Below are 16889 nucleotides of genomic sequence, written 5' to 3' on the forward strand. Positions count from 1 at the left end.
TGCTGCTGCTGGCCAGCCTGGCGCAGGCGGCGCTGGCGGTGCTGCTGTACCGCGCGGCCGGCCAGCGTGCGGTGCCTGCTGTGCTGGGCAGCGCGGGGCTCGTGTTCCTGGTGGGCGAGGTGGTGCCGGCCGCCGTGAGCGGTCGCTGGACGCTGGTGCTGGCGCCACGCGCCCTCGGCCTCAGCCGCCTGGCGGTCCTGCTCACTCTGCCCGTGGCGCTGCCCGTGGGGCAGCTGCTGGAGCTGGCTGCGCGGCCCGGGCGGCTGCGGGAACGGGTGCTGGAGCTGGCGCGCGGCGGCGGCGACCCCTACAGCGATCTCAGCAAGGGCGTGCTGCGCTGCCGGACTGTGGAGGACGTGCTCACGCCCCTCGAAGACTGCTTCATGCTGGACGCCAGCACCGTGCTGGACTTCGGCGTCCTGGCCAGCATCATGCAGAGCGGCCACACGCGCATCCCCGTGTACGAGGAGGAGCGCTCCAACATCGTGGACATGCTCTACCTCAAGGACTTGGCCTTCGTGGATCCCGAAGACTGCACGCCGCTCAGCACCATCACTCGTTTCTACAACCATCCGCTCCACTTCGTCTTCAACGACACCAAGCTGGACGCTGTCCTGGAGGAGTTCAAGCGAGGTAACATCCCGGGCATGGTGCAGGGGACGCCTGTGCCAGTGCCCTCTCCCAGAAAAGGGATGGAGAGTTATGAAAGCCTTGAGGAAAGGGTCCCACCCCCGTGGCAAGCAGTGAGACCTCTAAGGTCCCTTTTCGAGACGGTATTGGCCTTGCAGGTTGGAATCACCTTTTGAAATACTTAACGGCCATCCATCAGAGTGGGAGGAACCCTTTAGACAGCGGACACTTTAACCCCCTCGTCAGGACGGCACCCCTACACACATCCTATTTGCAGGGAGGGGTATGTCCGCTTGGCTCTAATCCCCCAGCTCTTCCCCTCTCCCAGAGTGTTTCTGTGTGCTTGGCTTTGTAGCAGGTCCAAATTTTTGGATAGAAACTAGAAGAACACAGAGAAGAGGGTAGTCTCCAGGTATCTGGAACGTTGTCTGCACACATGTAATATCAAATTAACTGAACATGTGATGTTTCCTTCAGAGCATTCTTAAGGTCTCTGGCTTTACTGCAGTTAAGGGTATTTAGGTGTCAATCCCTTATCTGCAGTAAAGCCAGGGAAACTTACACTTTGCTTTCCCCAAAAGTAACTCCATGGATGCTTAGTCTCCCTTTCTCTCGGCTCTGTCGCCCAGGCTGGAGTGCAGTGGCGCGTTCTCGGTTCACTGCAACCTTCGCCTCCCAGGTTCAAGCAATTCTCCTGCCTCAGCCTTCTGGGTAGCCGAGACTACAGGTGCACGCCACCATGCCCGGCTAATTTTTGTATTTTTAGTAGAGTCGGGGTTTCACCACGTTGGCCAGGCTGGTCTTGAACTCCTAACCAGGTAATCCACTTGCCTCACCCTCCCAAAGTGCTGGGATTGCAGGTGTGAGCCACTGTACCTGACCTTTTTTTTTTTTTTTTTTTTTGCTTTTAATCTCCTGTTTTTAAATAATTTTATATAGAGACAGGGTGTCACTCTTTTGCCCAGCCTGGTCTCAAACTCCTGGCCTCAAGTGATCCTCCCACCTTGGCCTCCCAAAGTGTTGGGATTACAGGCGTGAGCCACCGCACCCAGCCTAACCTACTTTTTTCTATCTGTAAGGTCTCAAGTTCTCCCTTCACTCCACATTTTCATCCCTCCTTTCACTCTGTTTATCTGAGCAGTTCGGAGATTGAAGGTAAAACCAATACTCTCCAGATGTGAAGGTGTGGTTTCCTCTGCAGTCCTCCCCAGCGTCATCCTTAGGGGTGCTCCCCAGAGTTTGGTGCTCACACCTTGGCCAACAGCCATGCTTCTCACACCTGCACTCCTGTCGGGTGAGGGTGAGGGCACCCCAGGGTGGGGGATGGGCTTGACCCTAAAGGCTGTCTGCTGTGAGACCAAGAAGTGGCAAAGCCTCCTGGTATTTGTGGCAGGACGTCTTTGGCACTGTCTGTCGAGAGCCCCTGGCCTGTCGGTGCAGGAAGCCAGGCTTTGTGGTAATGACTGCTACTCCTGACTGAGCACTGCTGTGTGCCAGGAGCTGATGGGCACTCTCTCTGTAATCTCGTCCCTTATTCCTTGCAGGAGGCCTGGATGCTAAGTTACTGTTATTACTGTAGCTCAGGAAAGGGTGGGAGGCTTGGGTGGGCAGCTCTGACTATTCGCTTAGACTGTTGGGTGCTCCTGGCTGTGTCCCTAGAACGTGGCCATGCTACCCTGCCCTGGGGAGGGAGCCTGGGCTTGGGTCCAGACAGAGCTTCGTGGTGGTAAGTACTCCATGTGGGCTGCCAGAGCCCGAGGCAGGGGTGCTTCTCCTGGTGTGGTGGCCAGCAGTGCAACCCTGGAATCAGCGGAGTAGGTTCCATCCTTCCCTTGCCTGCTCCCAGGTCCCGGAACACTGCTCAGCCTCTTGTAGTGCAGCGTCCTCTGCTGTTAGTGATAAGAGTGGGTAAGTGCACCTGCGGGCGGAGACTCATCAAGCACTTTGGCCAGTGCCTGGCATGCACGTGCTGTGTGCTTGGTGTTAGCAGGCTCTGCTGGTAGGTGAGCTGTTTGCCAGTCCAGGAGCAAGGGGTGAACCTGGAAGTGCAGATTTCCGTTTCTTCCAGGCAGGTCACCAGATTTCCTTCTTTTTAGGGAAAACGTGGAAGACTGTAGCTGTCCCTTTGGTGTTCTAAGTACTCACGTTTTTAGATTCTTTAAGAAAATGCTCACTCTGGTGTCTGGCTTCAGCCAGCTGCTGCTTTCAACAGTTGAGCAATCACCGAGCAGAGATTTGGGGCAGTGGAGATGGAAGGGTTGCCCCGTTCAGAACTAAAGGCAACTTCCGTAGTTGGTCATGATGCTCAGGATGAGGCTGGTGGAAGTGCTCTTTCATTTTCCAAACCCTTAGGGTCAGGATCTTGGCTGCTGTGGTCTTGTCTTTCAGATGCGATGGATGAGCTTGGTCCAGGGTGGTTGGGGATTCCACTTGGGGAAGAATCGAAAATGTTCATGTTCATTGGGAAGGCGCCTAGAGGCAGGATGTCCCCTGGCGGGGGGCGGGGGGTTGTGTGCTGTGTGAGGAACTTGGACTTGATCACCAAGGCCACAAGCATCAAGTAGCAGCATCAGTTTTTTTTTCTTTTTTTTTTTTGAGACGAAGTCTCGTCTGTCACCCAGGGCTGGAGTGCAGTGGCGCAATCTCCGCTCACTGCAAGCTCCGTCGCCTCCTGGGTTCACGCCATTCTCCTGCCTCAGCCTCCCGAGAAGCTGGGACTACAGGTGCCCGCCACCACGTCTGGCTAATTTTTTTGTATTTTTAGTAGAGACGGGGTTTCACCGTGTTCGCCAGGATGGTCTCTATCTCCTGACCTTGTGACCTGCCCGCCTCGGCCTCCCAAAGTGCTGGGATTACAGGCGTGAGCCACCGTGCCTGGCCAGCGTCAGTTATTTTTACAAATCAGTAACGATTGTGGACACCAGCGCAGGGAGGCCAGCGGTGTGAGGGATCCAGGTGAGAGGGGATGATAACCTGAACAAGGTGCATGGCAGGCCTGGAGAGGAGCCCCAAGAGGGCAGCAGAGATGGAATTAGGAAGATTGGTGTCTGGCAGCAGGGCTGTGCAACAAGGAGCAGCAGCTGAGGATGAGGCCCGGATTTCTGGCTGTATGGTGGTGGTGCACCTTCATTAAGGGCCAGGCAAAGTCATCTGACACAAAGCTATTTTAAAATGAAGCATTGAATATCTCATGTAATTTATTGACTGCTGTATTGAAAGTGAAAGCACAATGGTTATATGTGTTTGAAGTACAGTTTATACTGAATACGTATTGCTTTTGAACCATCAAATTTGAAAAATTGTAATTTGAACCATGGTTAAGTCAGGGACCTTAATGTACAAAAGAACATTATTATTATTATTGTTATTATTTTGAGATGGAGTCTTGCTGTATTGCCAGGCTGGAGTGCAGTGGCACAATCTCGACTCACTGCAACCTCTGCTTCCTGGGTTCAAGTGATTCTCCTGCCTCAGCCTCCTGAGTAGCTGGGACTACAGGCGCACACCACCACGCCCAGCTAATTTTTTTGTGTTTTTAGTAGAGACAGAGTTTCACCATGTTGGCCAGGATAGTCTCGATCTCTTGACCTTGTGATCTGCCCACCTCGGTCTCCCAAAGTGCTGGGATTACAGGCGTGAGCCACCGCGCCCGGCCAAGAACGTTATTATTATTATTTTTGAGACAGAGTCTTGCTCTGTCACCCGAGTTGGAATGCAGTGATGTGATCGTGGCTCACTGTAGCCTCTGCCTCCTGGGTTCAAGCAATCCTCCCACCTCAGCCTCCTGAGTAAGCTGGGGCCACAGGTGAGCACCACCATACCCAGCTAATTTTTAATTTTATGTAGAGATTGAGGTCTCCCTCTGTTGCCCAGGCTGGTCTTTAACTCCTGGCCTCAAGCGATCCTCCCAGCTCAGCCTCCCAAAGAGATGGGATTACAGGTGTGCGCCACCGTGCTCGGCCGCAGTCTCTGCTTTAAAGGAACCGAGCTCTGGTTTCCTGTCTGTCGGGAGCCAGATGATTGCCAGGATGCTGAAAAGAGTCTGAGCAGTTCCGACAGCGGTGAGGAGCGTCAGCACACTACTTTTGTCTTTCTCACAGTATTCATTCATTCACCCAGGTGCTTTAGAAAACAGAAAAGAGAGAGTGGAGAAACTTACACTCCAACTGTTATTAACGTTATAGGAATTGGGCGTTATGAAAGGGTACTTTGGCATTGAAATAATTGGGATACCCTGGAGCCTGCTAACTAAAATTAAACTTGAAGCTTTTCCAGGACTTTCTGCTTGATGTTGGCAAGACACACTGTCACAGCTGTTCGTGGCTCTGTGGAGCTGGCCTGTGGGCAGGCATCGGTGCTCATGGCTCCGTGGAGCTGGCCTGTGGGCAGGCGTCGGTGCTCGTGGCTCCGTGGAGCTGGCCTGTGGGCAGGCGTCGGTGTGAGTGGCTCCGTGGAGCTGGCCTGTGGGCAGGCGTCGGTGTGAGTGGTTCCGTGGAGCTGGCCTGTGGGGTGAGTGGCTCCGTGGAGCTGGCCTGTGGGCAGGCGTCGGTGTGAGTGGTTCCGTGGAGCTGGCCTGTGGGCAGGCGTCGGTGTGAGTGGTTCCACTCAGGTGGCTCAGCACATGAGAGGTGACCTTGAGTCCCTCCAGCTGCCCTTGCTGTGTCCCCTGCTGCCATCTTTGGCTGCCATCTAGACCCCCCAGACGTTCTTCTTGGGATTCAGTCACACAACCACTGTTCCGGGGAATCTTCCAGGGCCTGCTTTCTTCTGTTCGTGATAGAATCATCCCAGTGTGGCAGGAAATGGAGAATCATGTGCCTTGTTCTAGAGAAGTTTGAAAGCAAAGGAGTGAGTCCCTTTCTGTAGGAAACCTGTCAAAGGGGCTGGCTTCCTGGGAGAAGGGAGTCAAGATGAGCCCTCTCTGCGCTGAGGTGGCCATTTGGATCTTTGGCTTTGGTGCTGGAATCCAAGACATTAACCAAAACCACAAGTCGCGCTTGGCCTTCCTGGCCTGGCCTGACAGGTTTGTCCTCTGGCGGGGCAGCCATGGCCCATGTAGAGACGGCACCCAGCACAAGCACCGAGGGTTAGAAGGGGTCTAGAAGTGCGGTTCAGCAGGGCTGAGTGGCCATCTCCAGGGGCCTTTCCTCCCGGAAAGTGGGGAGACGACTTGTGTGGCCATTTCCAGCTTTTTGTCCAGGGGAATGCAAGCATCCTGGAGAACTGTGCTTTTTTAACTCAAGCCCACGAGATGTAAAGTATGATCCACACAACGTGAACTTGACTTTTTGATTTCCCAAGAGTCTTGAAGCAGGTCCCCCTCACAGGCAGGTCCAGGCCAGTTTCCCTCAGCATTTCCATTAGTGACAAAGGAGGGCCTGGCTGGATGAATTGCTCCCATCCCCGTCCTGGCCCTGTGCAGCCCAGGCCGGCAGCCCCCTCCACCTGGGGCTGTGGTACCTAAAGGTGGAGTCTGAGTTGAGATGTGCTGTGAGCATAAAACACACCAGATTCAGAGAGTGCAAAATAGACAAAATATCTGTGTTTATTTTTTGGATTAATTACATGTTGAAATGTTATTTTGACTATATTGGGTTACTTACAATATAAAACTTAATTTTATGTGTGTGTTTTGACTTTTTTAACGCAGCCGTTCAGATTTTAAATTACTTAGGTGGCTTGCATTCTGGTTTTTTCAGACGGGTCTAAAGTAGTATGGATGAAAAGCACTTACCTGACACAGTAGATTCCTGAAGCCTCCCCAGCATTCCCCAACACTCTGAGACTTGGGCTTTTTTCCAAGTTTACATTCCCTCACTAAGCAGACAAACCAAACAGGAAGCTAACCTGAGAAAGACATATAGGGTAAGGCGGAAATTCAGCCTGGTGCTCTCCCCCTGCACAGCTAGCTTGACTCCTGAGTGGTCAGCGGCCACTCGTCTCATCCCTTGGTTCACAGACCCTAATGGGCAGCTCTAAGAATTAGGAAAACCAGAAGATACACAGACACACACACACGCACACACATACACACAGTCTATTTATCTTTCTATCTCTTTTTCATTTCTATCATAAGGACAAGAAGCAGTTCACATTTATGTAGGATGGACAGCATATATTTTTACTGTAAAAAAAAAAAAAAGAATTAGGAAAACCTCCCAAGGAGAGTCAGGCTGGGTGGCCTCACTCAGCTGCGCCGTGTGGACTGTTGCAGAAGAGCCTGCGTTTCCGGAGTCATGCCCTTGTTAACCTGCATATGCGGGCTGGCTGCTGTGTGAGGCGTTTGTGTTCTCGACTGGATGCATCCTTGTCTGAACTGCATCCATGGCATGGAAGCGCACAGACCTGGAGCTGGATCCCAGCTCTGCCACCTCTGCCTGGGGGGCCTTGTGCAGATGAGCAAGGGCTTCATTTTCAACCTGTGTGAAAATAAGGCCAGTCCTCATAGTCACGCTGGGCGTCTTAAGTAAAGACCTAGAAAAGAGTCTGGCTCTGTGCCTGACCCGTTGTAGGAACATGAACGTTAGCCATGTCCTTTTGGTGGGCCCTGAGGGAGATGAATCAAAATGGGGGGGCCCAGCAAGCTGTTCCATGAGTGTCCTCCCCCCACAGGGAAGTCCCACCTGGCCATCGTGCAGAAGGTGAACAACGAGGGTGAGGGTGACCCCTTCTACGAGGTCCTGGGCCTGGTCACCCTGGAGGACGTGATCGAAGAGATCATCAGGTCTGAGATCCTGGACGAGTCTGAAGACTACCGTGAGTCCAGACTCTTGGCAGTTACGTCTCCGCTGGGCCCGCACACTTCCCCAGGTGTATGTTACGTCAGAGGCCAGTGGGCCTCTGTGCTGCTGAAACCCAGCAAGATCCACAGCCAGGCCCCCTTCTCAGCCCTGCCTGGGCGCTGGCAGGGAGCCGCCTTGCAGGAGGGCTTGCAATCCCAGGGCTCGCCTGGGGCTCCATTAGCAGCAGTCCTGTTAGATTCCTCCATTACTGAGAGAGCTCTGCCCTTCATGGGCCTTTCCCAGTCTTCTGTCTCCCTAGGTGCTTTTGTTTTTGCAGGTTCTTTTGTACATTACAGATATGTCCTCTGAAAGAACCCATTGTTTGCCATGAAGAAAGTCTTCCTGGCTGGACGCAGTGGCTCACGCCTGTAATCCCAGCTCTTTGGGAGGCCGAGGCGGGCAGATCACGAGGTCGGGAGTTCAAGACCAGCCTGGCCAATATGGTGAAACTCCGTCTCTACTAAAAATACAAACATTAGCTGGGTGTGGTGGTGTGCGCCTGTAGTCCCAGATACTCAGGAGGCCGAGGCAGAAGAATCGCTTGAACCCAGGAGGCAGAGGTTGCAGTGAGTCGAGATCGTGCCACTGCACTCCAGGCTGAGAGACTGGGAGGGGGTGGAAATAAGTCTTTCCAAAGCAGCTGATCCCGGGCCCTTGATTGCGTGGTAAAAGTGTCTGCCTGTTAGGATGGTGGCTGAGGTCTGCAGGGCTGCACAGAGCCTGTGCTTCATGGCCGGGCCAGCTGTCCCGCATGCTTCCAGAAATACTGCTTTACTCACGTGTTGATTTTCAGACATAGCATCTCTAGTTCCATTCCTGAGACTGCCACAGGCCTGGGGTTTCCAGGTTAATTGCTGCCCTTTCGCACTGGTGATCCTTGAATGCATGGTTCCTAGTGAGACGTTTTTCAGTGGCCAGAGAGGCCTGTTATTATTTTTTAATTTTTAATTTTTTTTTTTTTGAGATGGTCTTGCTCTGTCATCTAGGCTGGAGTGCAGTGGTGCAGTCATGGCTCACTGCAGCCTCAACTTCCCAGGCTCAAGCTTTCCTCCCACCGCAGCCTCCTGAGCCGTTGGGACTCCAGGCGCATGTCACCACACCTGTCTAATTATTTTATTTTTTGTAAAGACACGGTCTCTCTGTTGCCAGGCTGGTGTTGAACTTCTGGCCTTAAGTGATCCTCCCGCCTCAGCCTCCTGAAGTGCTGGGGTTACAGGTGTGAATCACTACATCTGGCCTAAATTAAAAAAAAATCGAGTCCACATCCAGTGACCTATTAGGGATGCCTGTTATTTTATAAGAGCTGCTTTGTTATCATATCAGCGTTCTCTTCAGCCAGCTCCAAGGCAGGGAGCCACCCCTCGCTCTGTGTGGTTGGGGTGGGAGCAGGCCCCGTGGAGGGAGTGGTGCTGAAGACATGTCCCTGGGGCTCTGATGCTGCTCTGTCGAGGACCCCCGGCCTCAGTAGGAAGGAGCAGGCGATGCGGCCCCTTGGTGTGGTTGTGTTGACTGACAGGTGGCTGATGCCTGAGCGCGCCCTCTTCTTCCATCTTAGGAGACACTGTGGTGAGGAGGAAGCCTGCTTCTCTGATGGCCCCTCTCAAGCGGAAGGAGGAGTTCTCCTTGTTCAAGGTGTCTGATGATGAATATAAAGTAAAAATCTCGCCTCAGCTGCTCTTGGCCACCCAGCGCTTCCTGTCCCGAGGTGAGGCGGGAGGGTGGTCCATGCCCCCGCTCTCCTCACCATCCTGTGGGTCAGGAGGCTGCCCAGGGCCGACACTGACTCTGCTCCCCACTCCTAGCAAGCGGCGCGTCTTGAGGACTTCTGTGTTCTCTGCAGCCCTGCCAGTATCTTGGAGCATGGGAGAGACAGCTTCTCTCTGCCAGACGACCAACAGCAGGACCAGGCCAGTGCCACGCCTGGTGCGCCACAGCTAGGGGGCCTCAGCTCTCAGCTGGGCAGGTGTGGGGTGCCCTGCCCAGTTCCTTTTTTTTTTTTTTTTTTAAAAAGACAGGGTCTCGCTCTGTCGGCCAGGCTGGAGTGCAGTGGCATGATCTTGGCTCACTGCAACCTCCGCCTCCCAGGTTCAAGCAGTTCTCTTGCCTCAGTCTCCCAGGTAGCTGGGACTACAGGCGTGCATCACCACGCCTGGCTCATTTTTGTATTTTTAGTAGAGGCGGGATTTTGCCATGTTGGTCAGACTGGTCTCGAACTTCGGACCGCAGGTGATCCACCTGCCTCAGCCTCCCAAAGTGCTGGGATTGCAGGCGTGAGCCACCGCACCTGGCCCCTGCCCAGTTCTATTGTGTTGAGGTGTGGGGGGCAGCTGCTCACAGGCCACCCAGGAGAACCCTTTAAATTGCCTACAGTGTTGGGTGTGGTTCCACCAGCCACGAGGCCCCAGTGGACACTGTGCCTTTTTTCCTCCACGGGCAGAAGTGGATGTGTTCAGCCCACTACGCATCTCTGAGAAGGTCCTGCTGCACCTGCTGAAGCATCCCAGCGTCAACCAGGAAGTGAGGTTTGACGAGAGCAACCGCCTGGCTGCACACCACTACCTATATCAGCGCAGCCAGCCGGTGGATTACTTCATTCTCATCCTGCAGGTAGCTGTGGGTCCCAGGCCTGGAGCCCCTCCTGCTTCCTCAGGCCAGGGCAGGGTCTTGGAGAAGAGGGGAGCAGGGGCGTGCAGATGTGCACCCTCCCGCCCCGAACAACTGAGGTGGTGGGTTTCTCCTTCCGCTGTCTTCTGCCGGGAAAGGTAATCTGGCCGCATCTGTTTCTCTCCTTGCCACTCCTCCCAGGGCAGGGTTGAAGTGGAGATCGGGAAAGAGGGTCTGAAGTTCGAGAATGGGGCCTTCACATACTATGGAGTGTCGGCGCTAACGGTGCCATCCTCAGGTAAGCCATGGCCCTGCTGGCGCTGAGGGTCAGGGTTGAGGCTGCAGAGCCTGTCCCCCATTGTCGCTTGGGCCCTCAATGCCCCTCCTTGCCTCCCTTCCACCTGAGCCCACCACCCCACAAGGTGGTGTGGCCCCTGGGCTTCCAGGCGGGAGGGCAGCATTCTTCCTTGCTGGACTTTGCGGCTCACTCCACCCCTGCAAAACCTCTCCCGCCTGTGCTCATTCTCCTCTCCCAGCTTCCCAGGCACATCGCCTCTCTAGGGTGATTGGTGGGGTGGCTCTTCGAAACTGCAGTTGTCCCCTCCAGGGGAGGGGGCTCCCAGCTGCCAGCACTGGCTTCTGCCATCACTGATTGTTCCTTCGATAGTTCACCAGTCCCCGGTGTCCTCGCTCCAGCCCATCCGCCATGACCTGCAGCCCGACCCAGGTGACGGCACGCGTTCGTCTGCGTATTGTCCCGACTACACCGTGAGGGCGCTCTCTGACCTGCAGCTCATCAAGGTGACTGCCTGGGCTGCTCATGGGTGCTGACTTTAGCCGACTTTGTGTCACTGGGGGGCTAGATCAGCTGGTCTGAGACGGCCCGGAGCAGGGCCTTCCGCTCATTCTGAGGGACACAGACCTTTGCACCCAGTTTCCCTGCGAGATCTTAAAAACACTTGACTCAGTTGCTCTTCTCTTCCCTTAACTCGCTTAAACTTGTGCCTCTGCCCTCTTCTGGCATGGCGTGACCTTTCCTGCCTACCTTCTGCTTCTCACTTCACCAGTGGGGTCCGCCAGTAACACTGTCATCCTCCAGGTTACGCGGCTGCAGTACCTCAACGCACTCCTGGCTACCCGAGCCCAGAACCTGCCACAGTCCCCTGAGAACACCGACCTGCAGGTTATGCCAGGCAGCCAGACCAGGCTTCTTGGTGAGAAGACCACCACAGCAGCAGGTGAGCGCCGAGTGGCACACCATGCACGGTGTCTGGACCCAAGCGCCGTGAGCTCACACACACAGACTTGCGCTTTCGCCGCCCCACCCTGCCCTCTGTCTTTTTTCTCTTTTCCCTGTCCTTTTCCCTTCTTGTTTTTTTTTTTTTTTTTTTTTTTTGAGATGGAGTCTTACTCTGTTGCTCTGTTGCCCAGGCTGGAGTACAATGGTGTGATCTCGGCTCACTACAACCTCTGGCTCCTGGGTTCAAGCAATTCTCCTGTCTCAGACTCTTGAGTAGTTGGGATTACAGGCGTGAGCCACCACGCCTGGCCAATTTTTGTATTTTTAGTAGAGATGGGGTCTCACCATGTTGGCCAGGCTGGTCTTGAACTCCTGACCTCAAATGATCCACCTGCCTCAGCTTCCCAAAGTGCTGGGATTATAGGCATGAGCCACTATGCCCAACCCCCTTCTTGCTTTATTTTTTTAATTCTTCATTATTCAACTTGAACTTCTTGCTATTTTTAATAGCATGGATGACGCCAAGCTATAGACTAACTGGTATTTAAAGTAGAGTATAGTAAGTCAATATTTTCTCTCAAGGATCTCTTAGAATGGATTGACTTCATCAGAGAATTGTTGGGAAGTGGGAATAAGTTTTAGTTCAGACACTCTTTTGGCCATTTAAGATTAAGCTTAGGTCACTTGGAGTCAGCAGTGGCCCTGGCTTAGATGGTGTGTGGCTGGCAGACACCATCCTAGACACTAGAAGGACGTTTGTGAGGAGTTTGGTCAGTTCATACTAATATTTAAGCGTGGCCCATCCAGGGCTGCACTGTGAGCAGGAAGATTGTGTTGGAAGAAATTTTGCAAATGGAACTAGAGGTTGTGGGATATGAAACCCCATCCCCCCACTGCAAGGAGGGAGGTGAAAGATTCTGAAGTGTAGGCTGTGGGTAGGAGTGGTGAAGGGTTTCTTGTTCTTGTTTTTCAAGAAGATACTTTAATTCTGATTGCGTTCCTAACGTTGGGGTCAGAGATATGCCTGAACTTGAGATTCCTGGAAGAGCCGGTGGGGCTTCCAGAGAGGCTGTGGAGGGAGCTACAGGCTTGCTTCCTCCCACCCCCACCTGCCCCACCGTGAGGAAGATAAGCTCTTATCAACGCTTCCTCTGCCAGGGCACTGCACTAGGAGCTTCCATGTCGAACTCTGCTAACCTCCCTGTGGCCGGAGGGGTGCTAGCTATTCTGCCCGTTCTACAGGGCAGGAGTGAGAGCCAGAGAGAAGGCCCAGGCACTCTGACCTGTTTCCTGTAGGCCTCCCATGGAGCCGCTCTGGCTACTCAGACCCACACTTGAGAGCACAAACATGTTTTTCTAATAGTCCTTTCTGAATTGCGAGGTGACGTGCAGGGGACAGAAACCCCACCCTGGGCCACATGGATGCCTCAGCCCCTGTGGGCTCCGGATCTGGGTGCTGGCGAAAAGGCAGCAGGTGACGCCGTGCTGCTTCAGTCTTGGATCTGGGGATGAGTTGCATCTCTTTCTAAAGAGATCTGTCTAAGGATGGTGCCGCACTTTTTTTAAGAGATAAGATCTTGCCATGTTGCCCAGGCTGGCCTCCTACTCGGGACTCAGGTGATCCTCCTGCCTCAGCCTCCAAAGTAGCTGGATGAACAGCTAGTGCCCCACCTTCTCAGGTTGCTGAAGCTTCTGTGTTTACCCACGGGGACGGTTTCTTATTGTATGGGGTGCCCCTTCTACAGAAGTTCACATTGTCCCACTACACTGGAGTCGCAGAGGCCAGGGTGGTGTGTTTTTCACAATGTGAGCCTTTTGGTTTTGGTTTTCCCACGGGAGCCTTTTCTGGCTCACTGCCACCCAGACTGCACATGTTGTATTGAAGATACAGACCTAATCCCAGAATAATGCTTTTCCCATCATTGCATCATATCATATACTCAGAGATTTTACAAAATCTTCACTGGGCCGTCCTGTAAGAGAAGAGTGTATGGTGGCTTTGTGGGGCATTTCCTCTTGGTAATGGATTATTACTCTCTAGACACAATGTTGTGATTTTCATCTAAGTACAACCTGACGGTTGCTCCAGTGAGGCTCACCTGCTGTCTTTCTGTTTCTTGCCTGAACTCGGGTTGTCCTGCATTCTGTCCTGTAAGCTTGGCACTTCACTGTCCGGAGGAGCGTAGGGCCGCTGCACACCTGGAGATTGCGGTGGGGCACTGCTTAAATCGTGCAGATGAGAACTAGTTTCTGGGGACCTTGGCACTAGACTCCCAACAGAGAAATGCCTTTTTTGAGACTTGGAAGACACAATAATTTTAAATTGCCTACAGCAGGGGATGGCAAATGGTGGTGCAAGGGTCACATCTGGCCAGCAGCCTATTTTTGAGAATGAAGTTTTGTGAGAACCCACACATCGGTTTGTGGATTGCTGTGGCTGCCTTTGAGTTACAGCAGTGGAGCTGAGTAGCTGTGACAGAGACCATATGACCTACAAAAACTAGAAATACCGGCCTTTTACAGAAAAAGTTGTCTGACCCCTGGCCGAGCATTTCAAACCCTGGGTAGGTCCTCCGCATCAGTTCTCCATGGAACTGTATTGCCAAGGGAAGGGCAGCCCCCATGCTGTGCAGCCCTCCATGCTGTGATCCTGGCTTCCTCAGCCGGCTGTCCTGAGCTGCAGGCCGTGGGGCAGGCCTACAGCTGGCTCCCCCTCGGCTTCCCCTGCTCGGGGCATCGGCCCTCTCCATGGTGCTGCCCGGAGCCGAGAGGCACAGCCATTTCTGCTCAATAGCTTCTCCTCTTCTTTCTCTTTCTGCTCTCTTTAGCCTTCCCAGTAGACCTTTCCCTCTTTGGCACAGTTGGAAACTGCAGTTGATAAATGACTGTGGACTAGTGCGCGTTTTTTGTTTTCAGAGCACACCCAAGGTAAATATCTTCCCTTTCCCTGCCCCTTCACTTTCCTTTCCTGGCCCTTCAGCTGTGGGAGGAGCAGAGCCCATGGCTCCCCAGGCTGGGGTCCTTTGTTCTCCAGGGGTGCAGGGTGGGCGCTCCCTTCCATCCTTCTGGAAGATAGGAGGGGTCACGAGACTCTTCCACTGTGGAAAATGGTGCTTCCTTCCAGCATGGGGTGCTGTATTGTCCCAGGAAGGTGCCTCTTGTTCAGCATAATGACCCGGGACCCCCTGGGGCCAGAAATCCACAGCCCCAGCTTCCCCCATGTCCCAGGGAAGGCATCTGTTGGCTGACCGTCTGCTAACTGATCGCTCCTGGCTCTGCTCTGATACCTCCAAGGCCTCCCGAAGCCCCTGTCTTAGCTGCCCCTTCTTGTCCCACAGAGGATTTGGCACTTGGTTTTGACAGGACCCTTTACCAGCTTTGATGTGAATTTTCCTTCCCTTGTCTTCTGTAGGGTCCAGCCACAGCAGGCCCGGCATCCCGGTGGAAGGCAGCCCTGGGCGGAACCCAGGGGTGTAACTGCTCACTAGGCAGCCCCAGATCTGGGGAACAGATGAGCACGTGGGGAGCTGGAGTGAGCTGAGCAGAAGCTTCGTGCCCGCCTGCCCCCATCCCCTCCAGGCCACGTTTTAGATGGCCCTTGTAGATGCGGTCCTGGGTGTCCTCAGAACTAGACATCAATGCCTGGATCCTTCAGCCGGCCCTGCCCTCCTTTAGGAGACAGGAGTCACCAGGGCACAGCCCTCCAGGCCCGCGTCAGGAAGGAATGAAAGGAATGCCGTCATCTCTAGTCCCCAGGGCCCAGCTTTCCCCTTCTCCCCCGAGGCTGGGACCGTGTGGCACGTTCAGAGTCAGACCTCTTCGGGCGGAGCCACCTTGTGAGTGCAGCTGCTGTCTTTCTGTGGCGTGACCTGTACTCGTTTGCTTTTAATTTGCCACCCCGTCGCTGCTGGCAGCACTTTCTGAGCAGGCCGAGCGCGCCCATTTTGGCTGGGGGTTCAAATCGATGGCTTTGTCCATGGCGTCCTTTCTGGCTTCCCTAACGGTGTCATGTTTCAGAGCATGTGCCCCAGCCTTTCCCATGTGCCAAACCAGAAGCTCCACTGCCCGTAGGCTGTCCCTGTAGCCCTGCACCCTCCCTGGAGGCTGCTTTTCTGATCCTGACAGCTGGCCTAGTGGTGCTGAGGGCTCCTATCTGCTTCTCTGCCCACCTCCTGAGCGTTGTCAGTTCCTGTGTTCTGAGAAGAGGTCACGCCTGGGAGGAAGGGATCGTCATGCTGCATCGAATCCTGTCTCCACTGTGTGGCCCCTGAGAGAGTAGCTGCCTGTTGCACCTCCTCCACACGTCTCCACGGCCTCCCTGCAGGTGCTGTGTGGCTGTGATGTGCCGAGAGCAGCGAGGGAGGGTTTATGAACCAGGTGGATCCTCTTTTAAAAAAAAAAGATCAGTTTTTGTTGTATCTCTAGAACATTTCAAGTCTTTTCTTCGTTTTTTTCTGTTCCTAGCTGTGGGGTTTTAGAGAAGTGGGAACAGGAAGGCATTTGTCTTTTTCTTCTAATTGACTACATTTTCCTTCCGTAGTTCTCCAGCTGTGTGGAAACGGGCATAGGATCATAGATTGGGTAGGGAGGGAGGAGGATTTCTGGAACTTTTCTCAAAGGAATTTGGACCCTTAAAAATGGGACTGAAGGTGAATGAAAAGAACAGTGGTATGCTTGCTTAGATGCTGTCCTCAAGGAATCAAATCTGAGAGCAAGCCCGGTTTGGAAACGGATGCATTAAAATCCTGTCTCCAGAACAGTATTTGTTTGTTTGTTTGAGACGGAGTCTCACTCTGTTGCCCAGGCTGGAGTGCAGTGGTGCGATCTTGGCTCACTGCAACCTCCACCTCCCAGGTTCAAGCCATTCTCCTGTTTTAGCCCCCCGAGTAGCTGGGATTACAGGTGCCCACCACCACACCCGGCTAAGTTTTGCATTTTTAGTAGAGACGGTTTCATCGTGTTGGCCAGGCTGATTTCCAACTGACCTCAGGTGATCTGCCTGCCTTCGCCTCCCAAAGTGCTGGGATTACAGGCGTGAGCTAAGAACAGTGATTCTTAACCTTGGCTGCACATCAGAATCACCTGGCCAATTAAAAATACCTGGACCTGCCACCAAAGCTTGTGATTTAATCAGAGTCTGGGCATCAGAGTTTGCAATTTTTTATTTTCTTATTTTAATTTTAATTTTATTTTTTGAGAAAAGATCTTGCTCTGTCACCCAGACTGGAGTGCAGTGGTGTGATCACAGCTTGCTGCAGCCTCGACCTCCCTGGTTCAGGCCATCCTGTCATCTCAACCTCCTGAGTAGCTGGGACTGCAGGTATGCACCACCCCACCGAGCTAATTCTTTTAATGTTTTGTAGAGCTAGGGTCTCATTATGTTGCCTGGGCTAGTCTCGAACTCCTAGGCTCAAGCAACCCTCCTGCCTCGGCCTCCCAAAGTGTTGAGGTTATAGGCGTGAGCCACCGTGCCCAGATTCACAGAAGAGGTCCATACACCTTTCACCCAGGTTCCCCAATGTTAACATCTTACATATAACCTTGGTACATTTAACAAAACTAAAAAATTAACATTGGTGCAATCGTACTATTAGAGTTTATTTGGATTTTACCATTTTTCCCCAATGTCCTTT

At 53.4% G+C, this 16889-nt stretch overlaps 1 protein-coding gene across 2 annotated transcripts; it reads left to right on the forward strand.

Moving 5' to 3' along the window:
- CNNM3 (cyclin and CBS domain divalent metal cation transport mediator 3) lies at positions 1–16013 on the forward strand. Of its 2 annotated transcripts, none has more exons than XM_017871816.1 (9): positions 1–633; positions 7243–7440; positions 8968–9117; positions 9850–10019; positions 10218–10314; positions 10684–10817; positions 11116–11254; positions 14669–15092; positions 15382–16013. In XM_017871816.1, exons 1-8 carry the CDS (start codon positions 384–386, stop codon positions 14731–14733), a joined length of 1203 nt encoding a protein of 400 aa, XP_017727305.1. In that variant the 5' UTR covers positions 1–383; the 3' UTR covers positions 14734–15092; positions 15382–16013. The 2 variants fall into 2 exon arrangements, with proteins under 2 accessions (XP_017727305.1, XP_017727306.1); XM_017871817.1 differs by adding an exon at positions 14085–14184 and having other exon boundaries at positions 14669–15999.
- The last annotated feature ends 876 nt before the right edge of the window (positions 16014–16889 follow it).

Source organism: Rhinopithecus bieti, unplaced genomic scaffold, assembly GCF_001698545.2.
Source record: "Rhinopithecus bieti isolate Rb0 unplaced genomic scaffold, ASM169854v2 scaffold_6935, whole genome shotgun sequence".
NCBI lineage: Eukaryota > Metazoa > Chordata > Mammalia > Primates > Cercopithecidae > Rhinopithecus > Rhinopithecus bieti.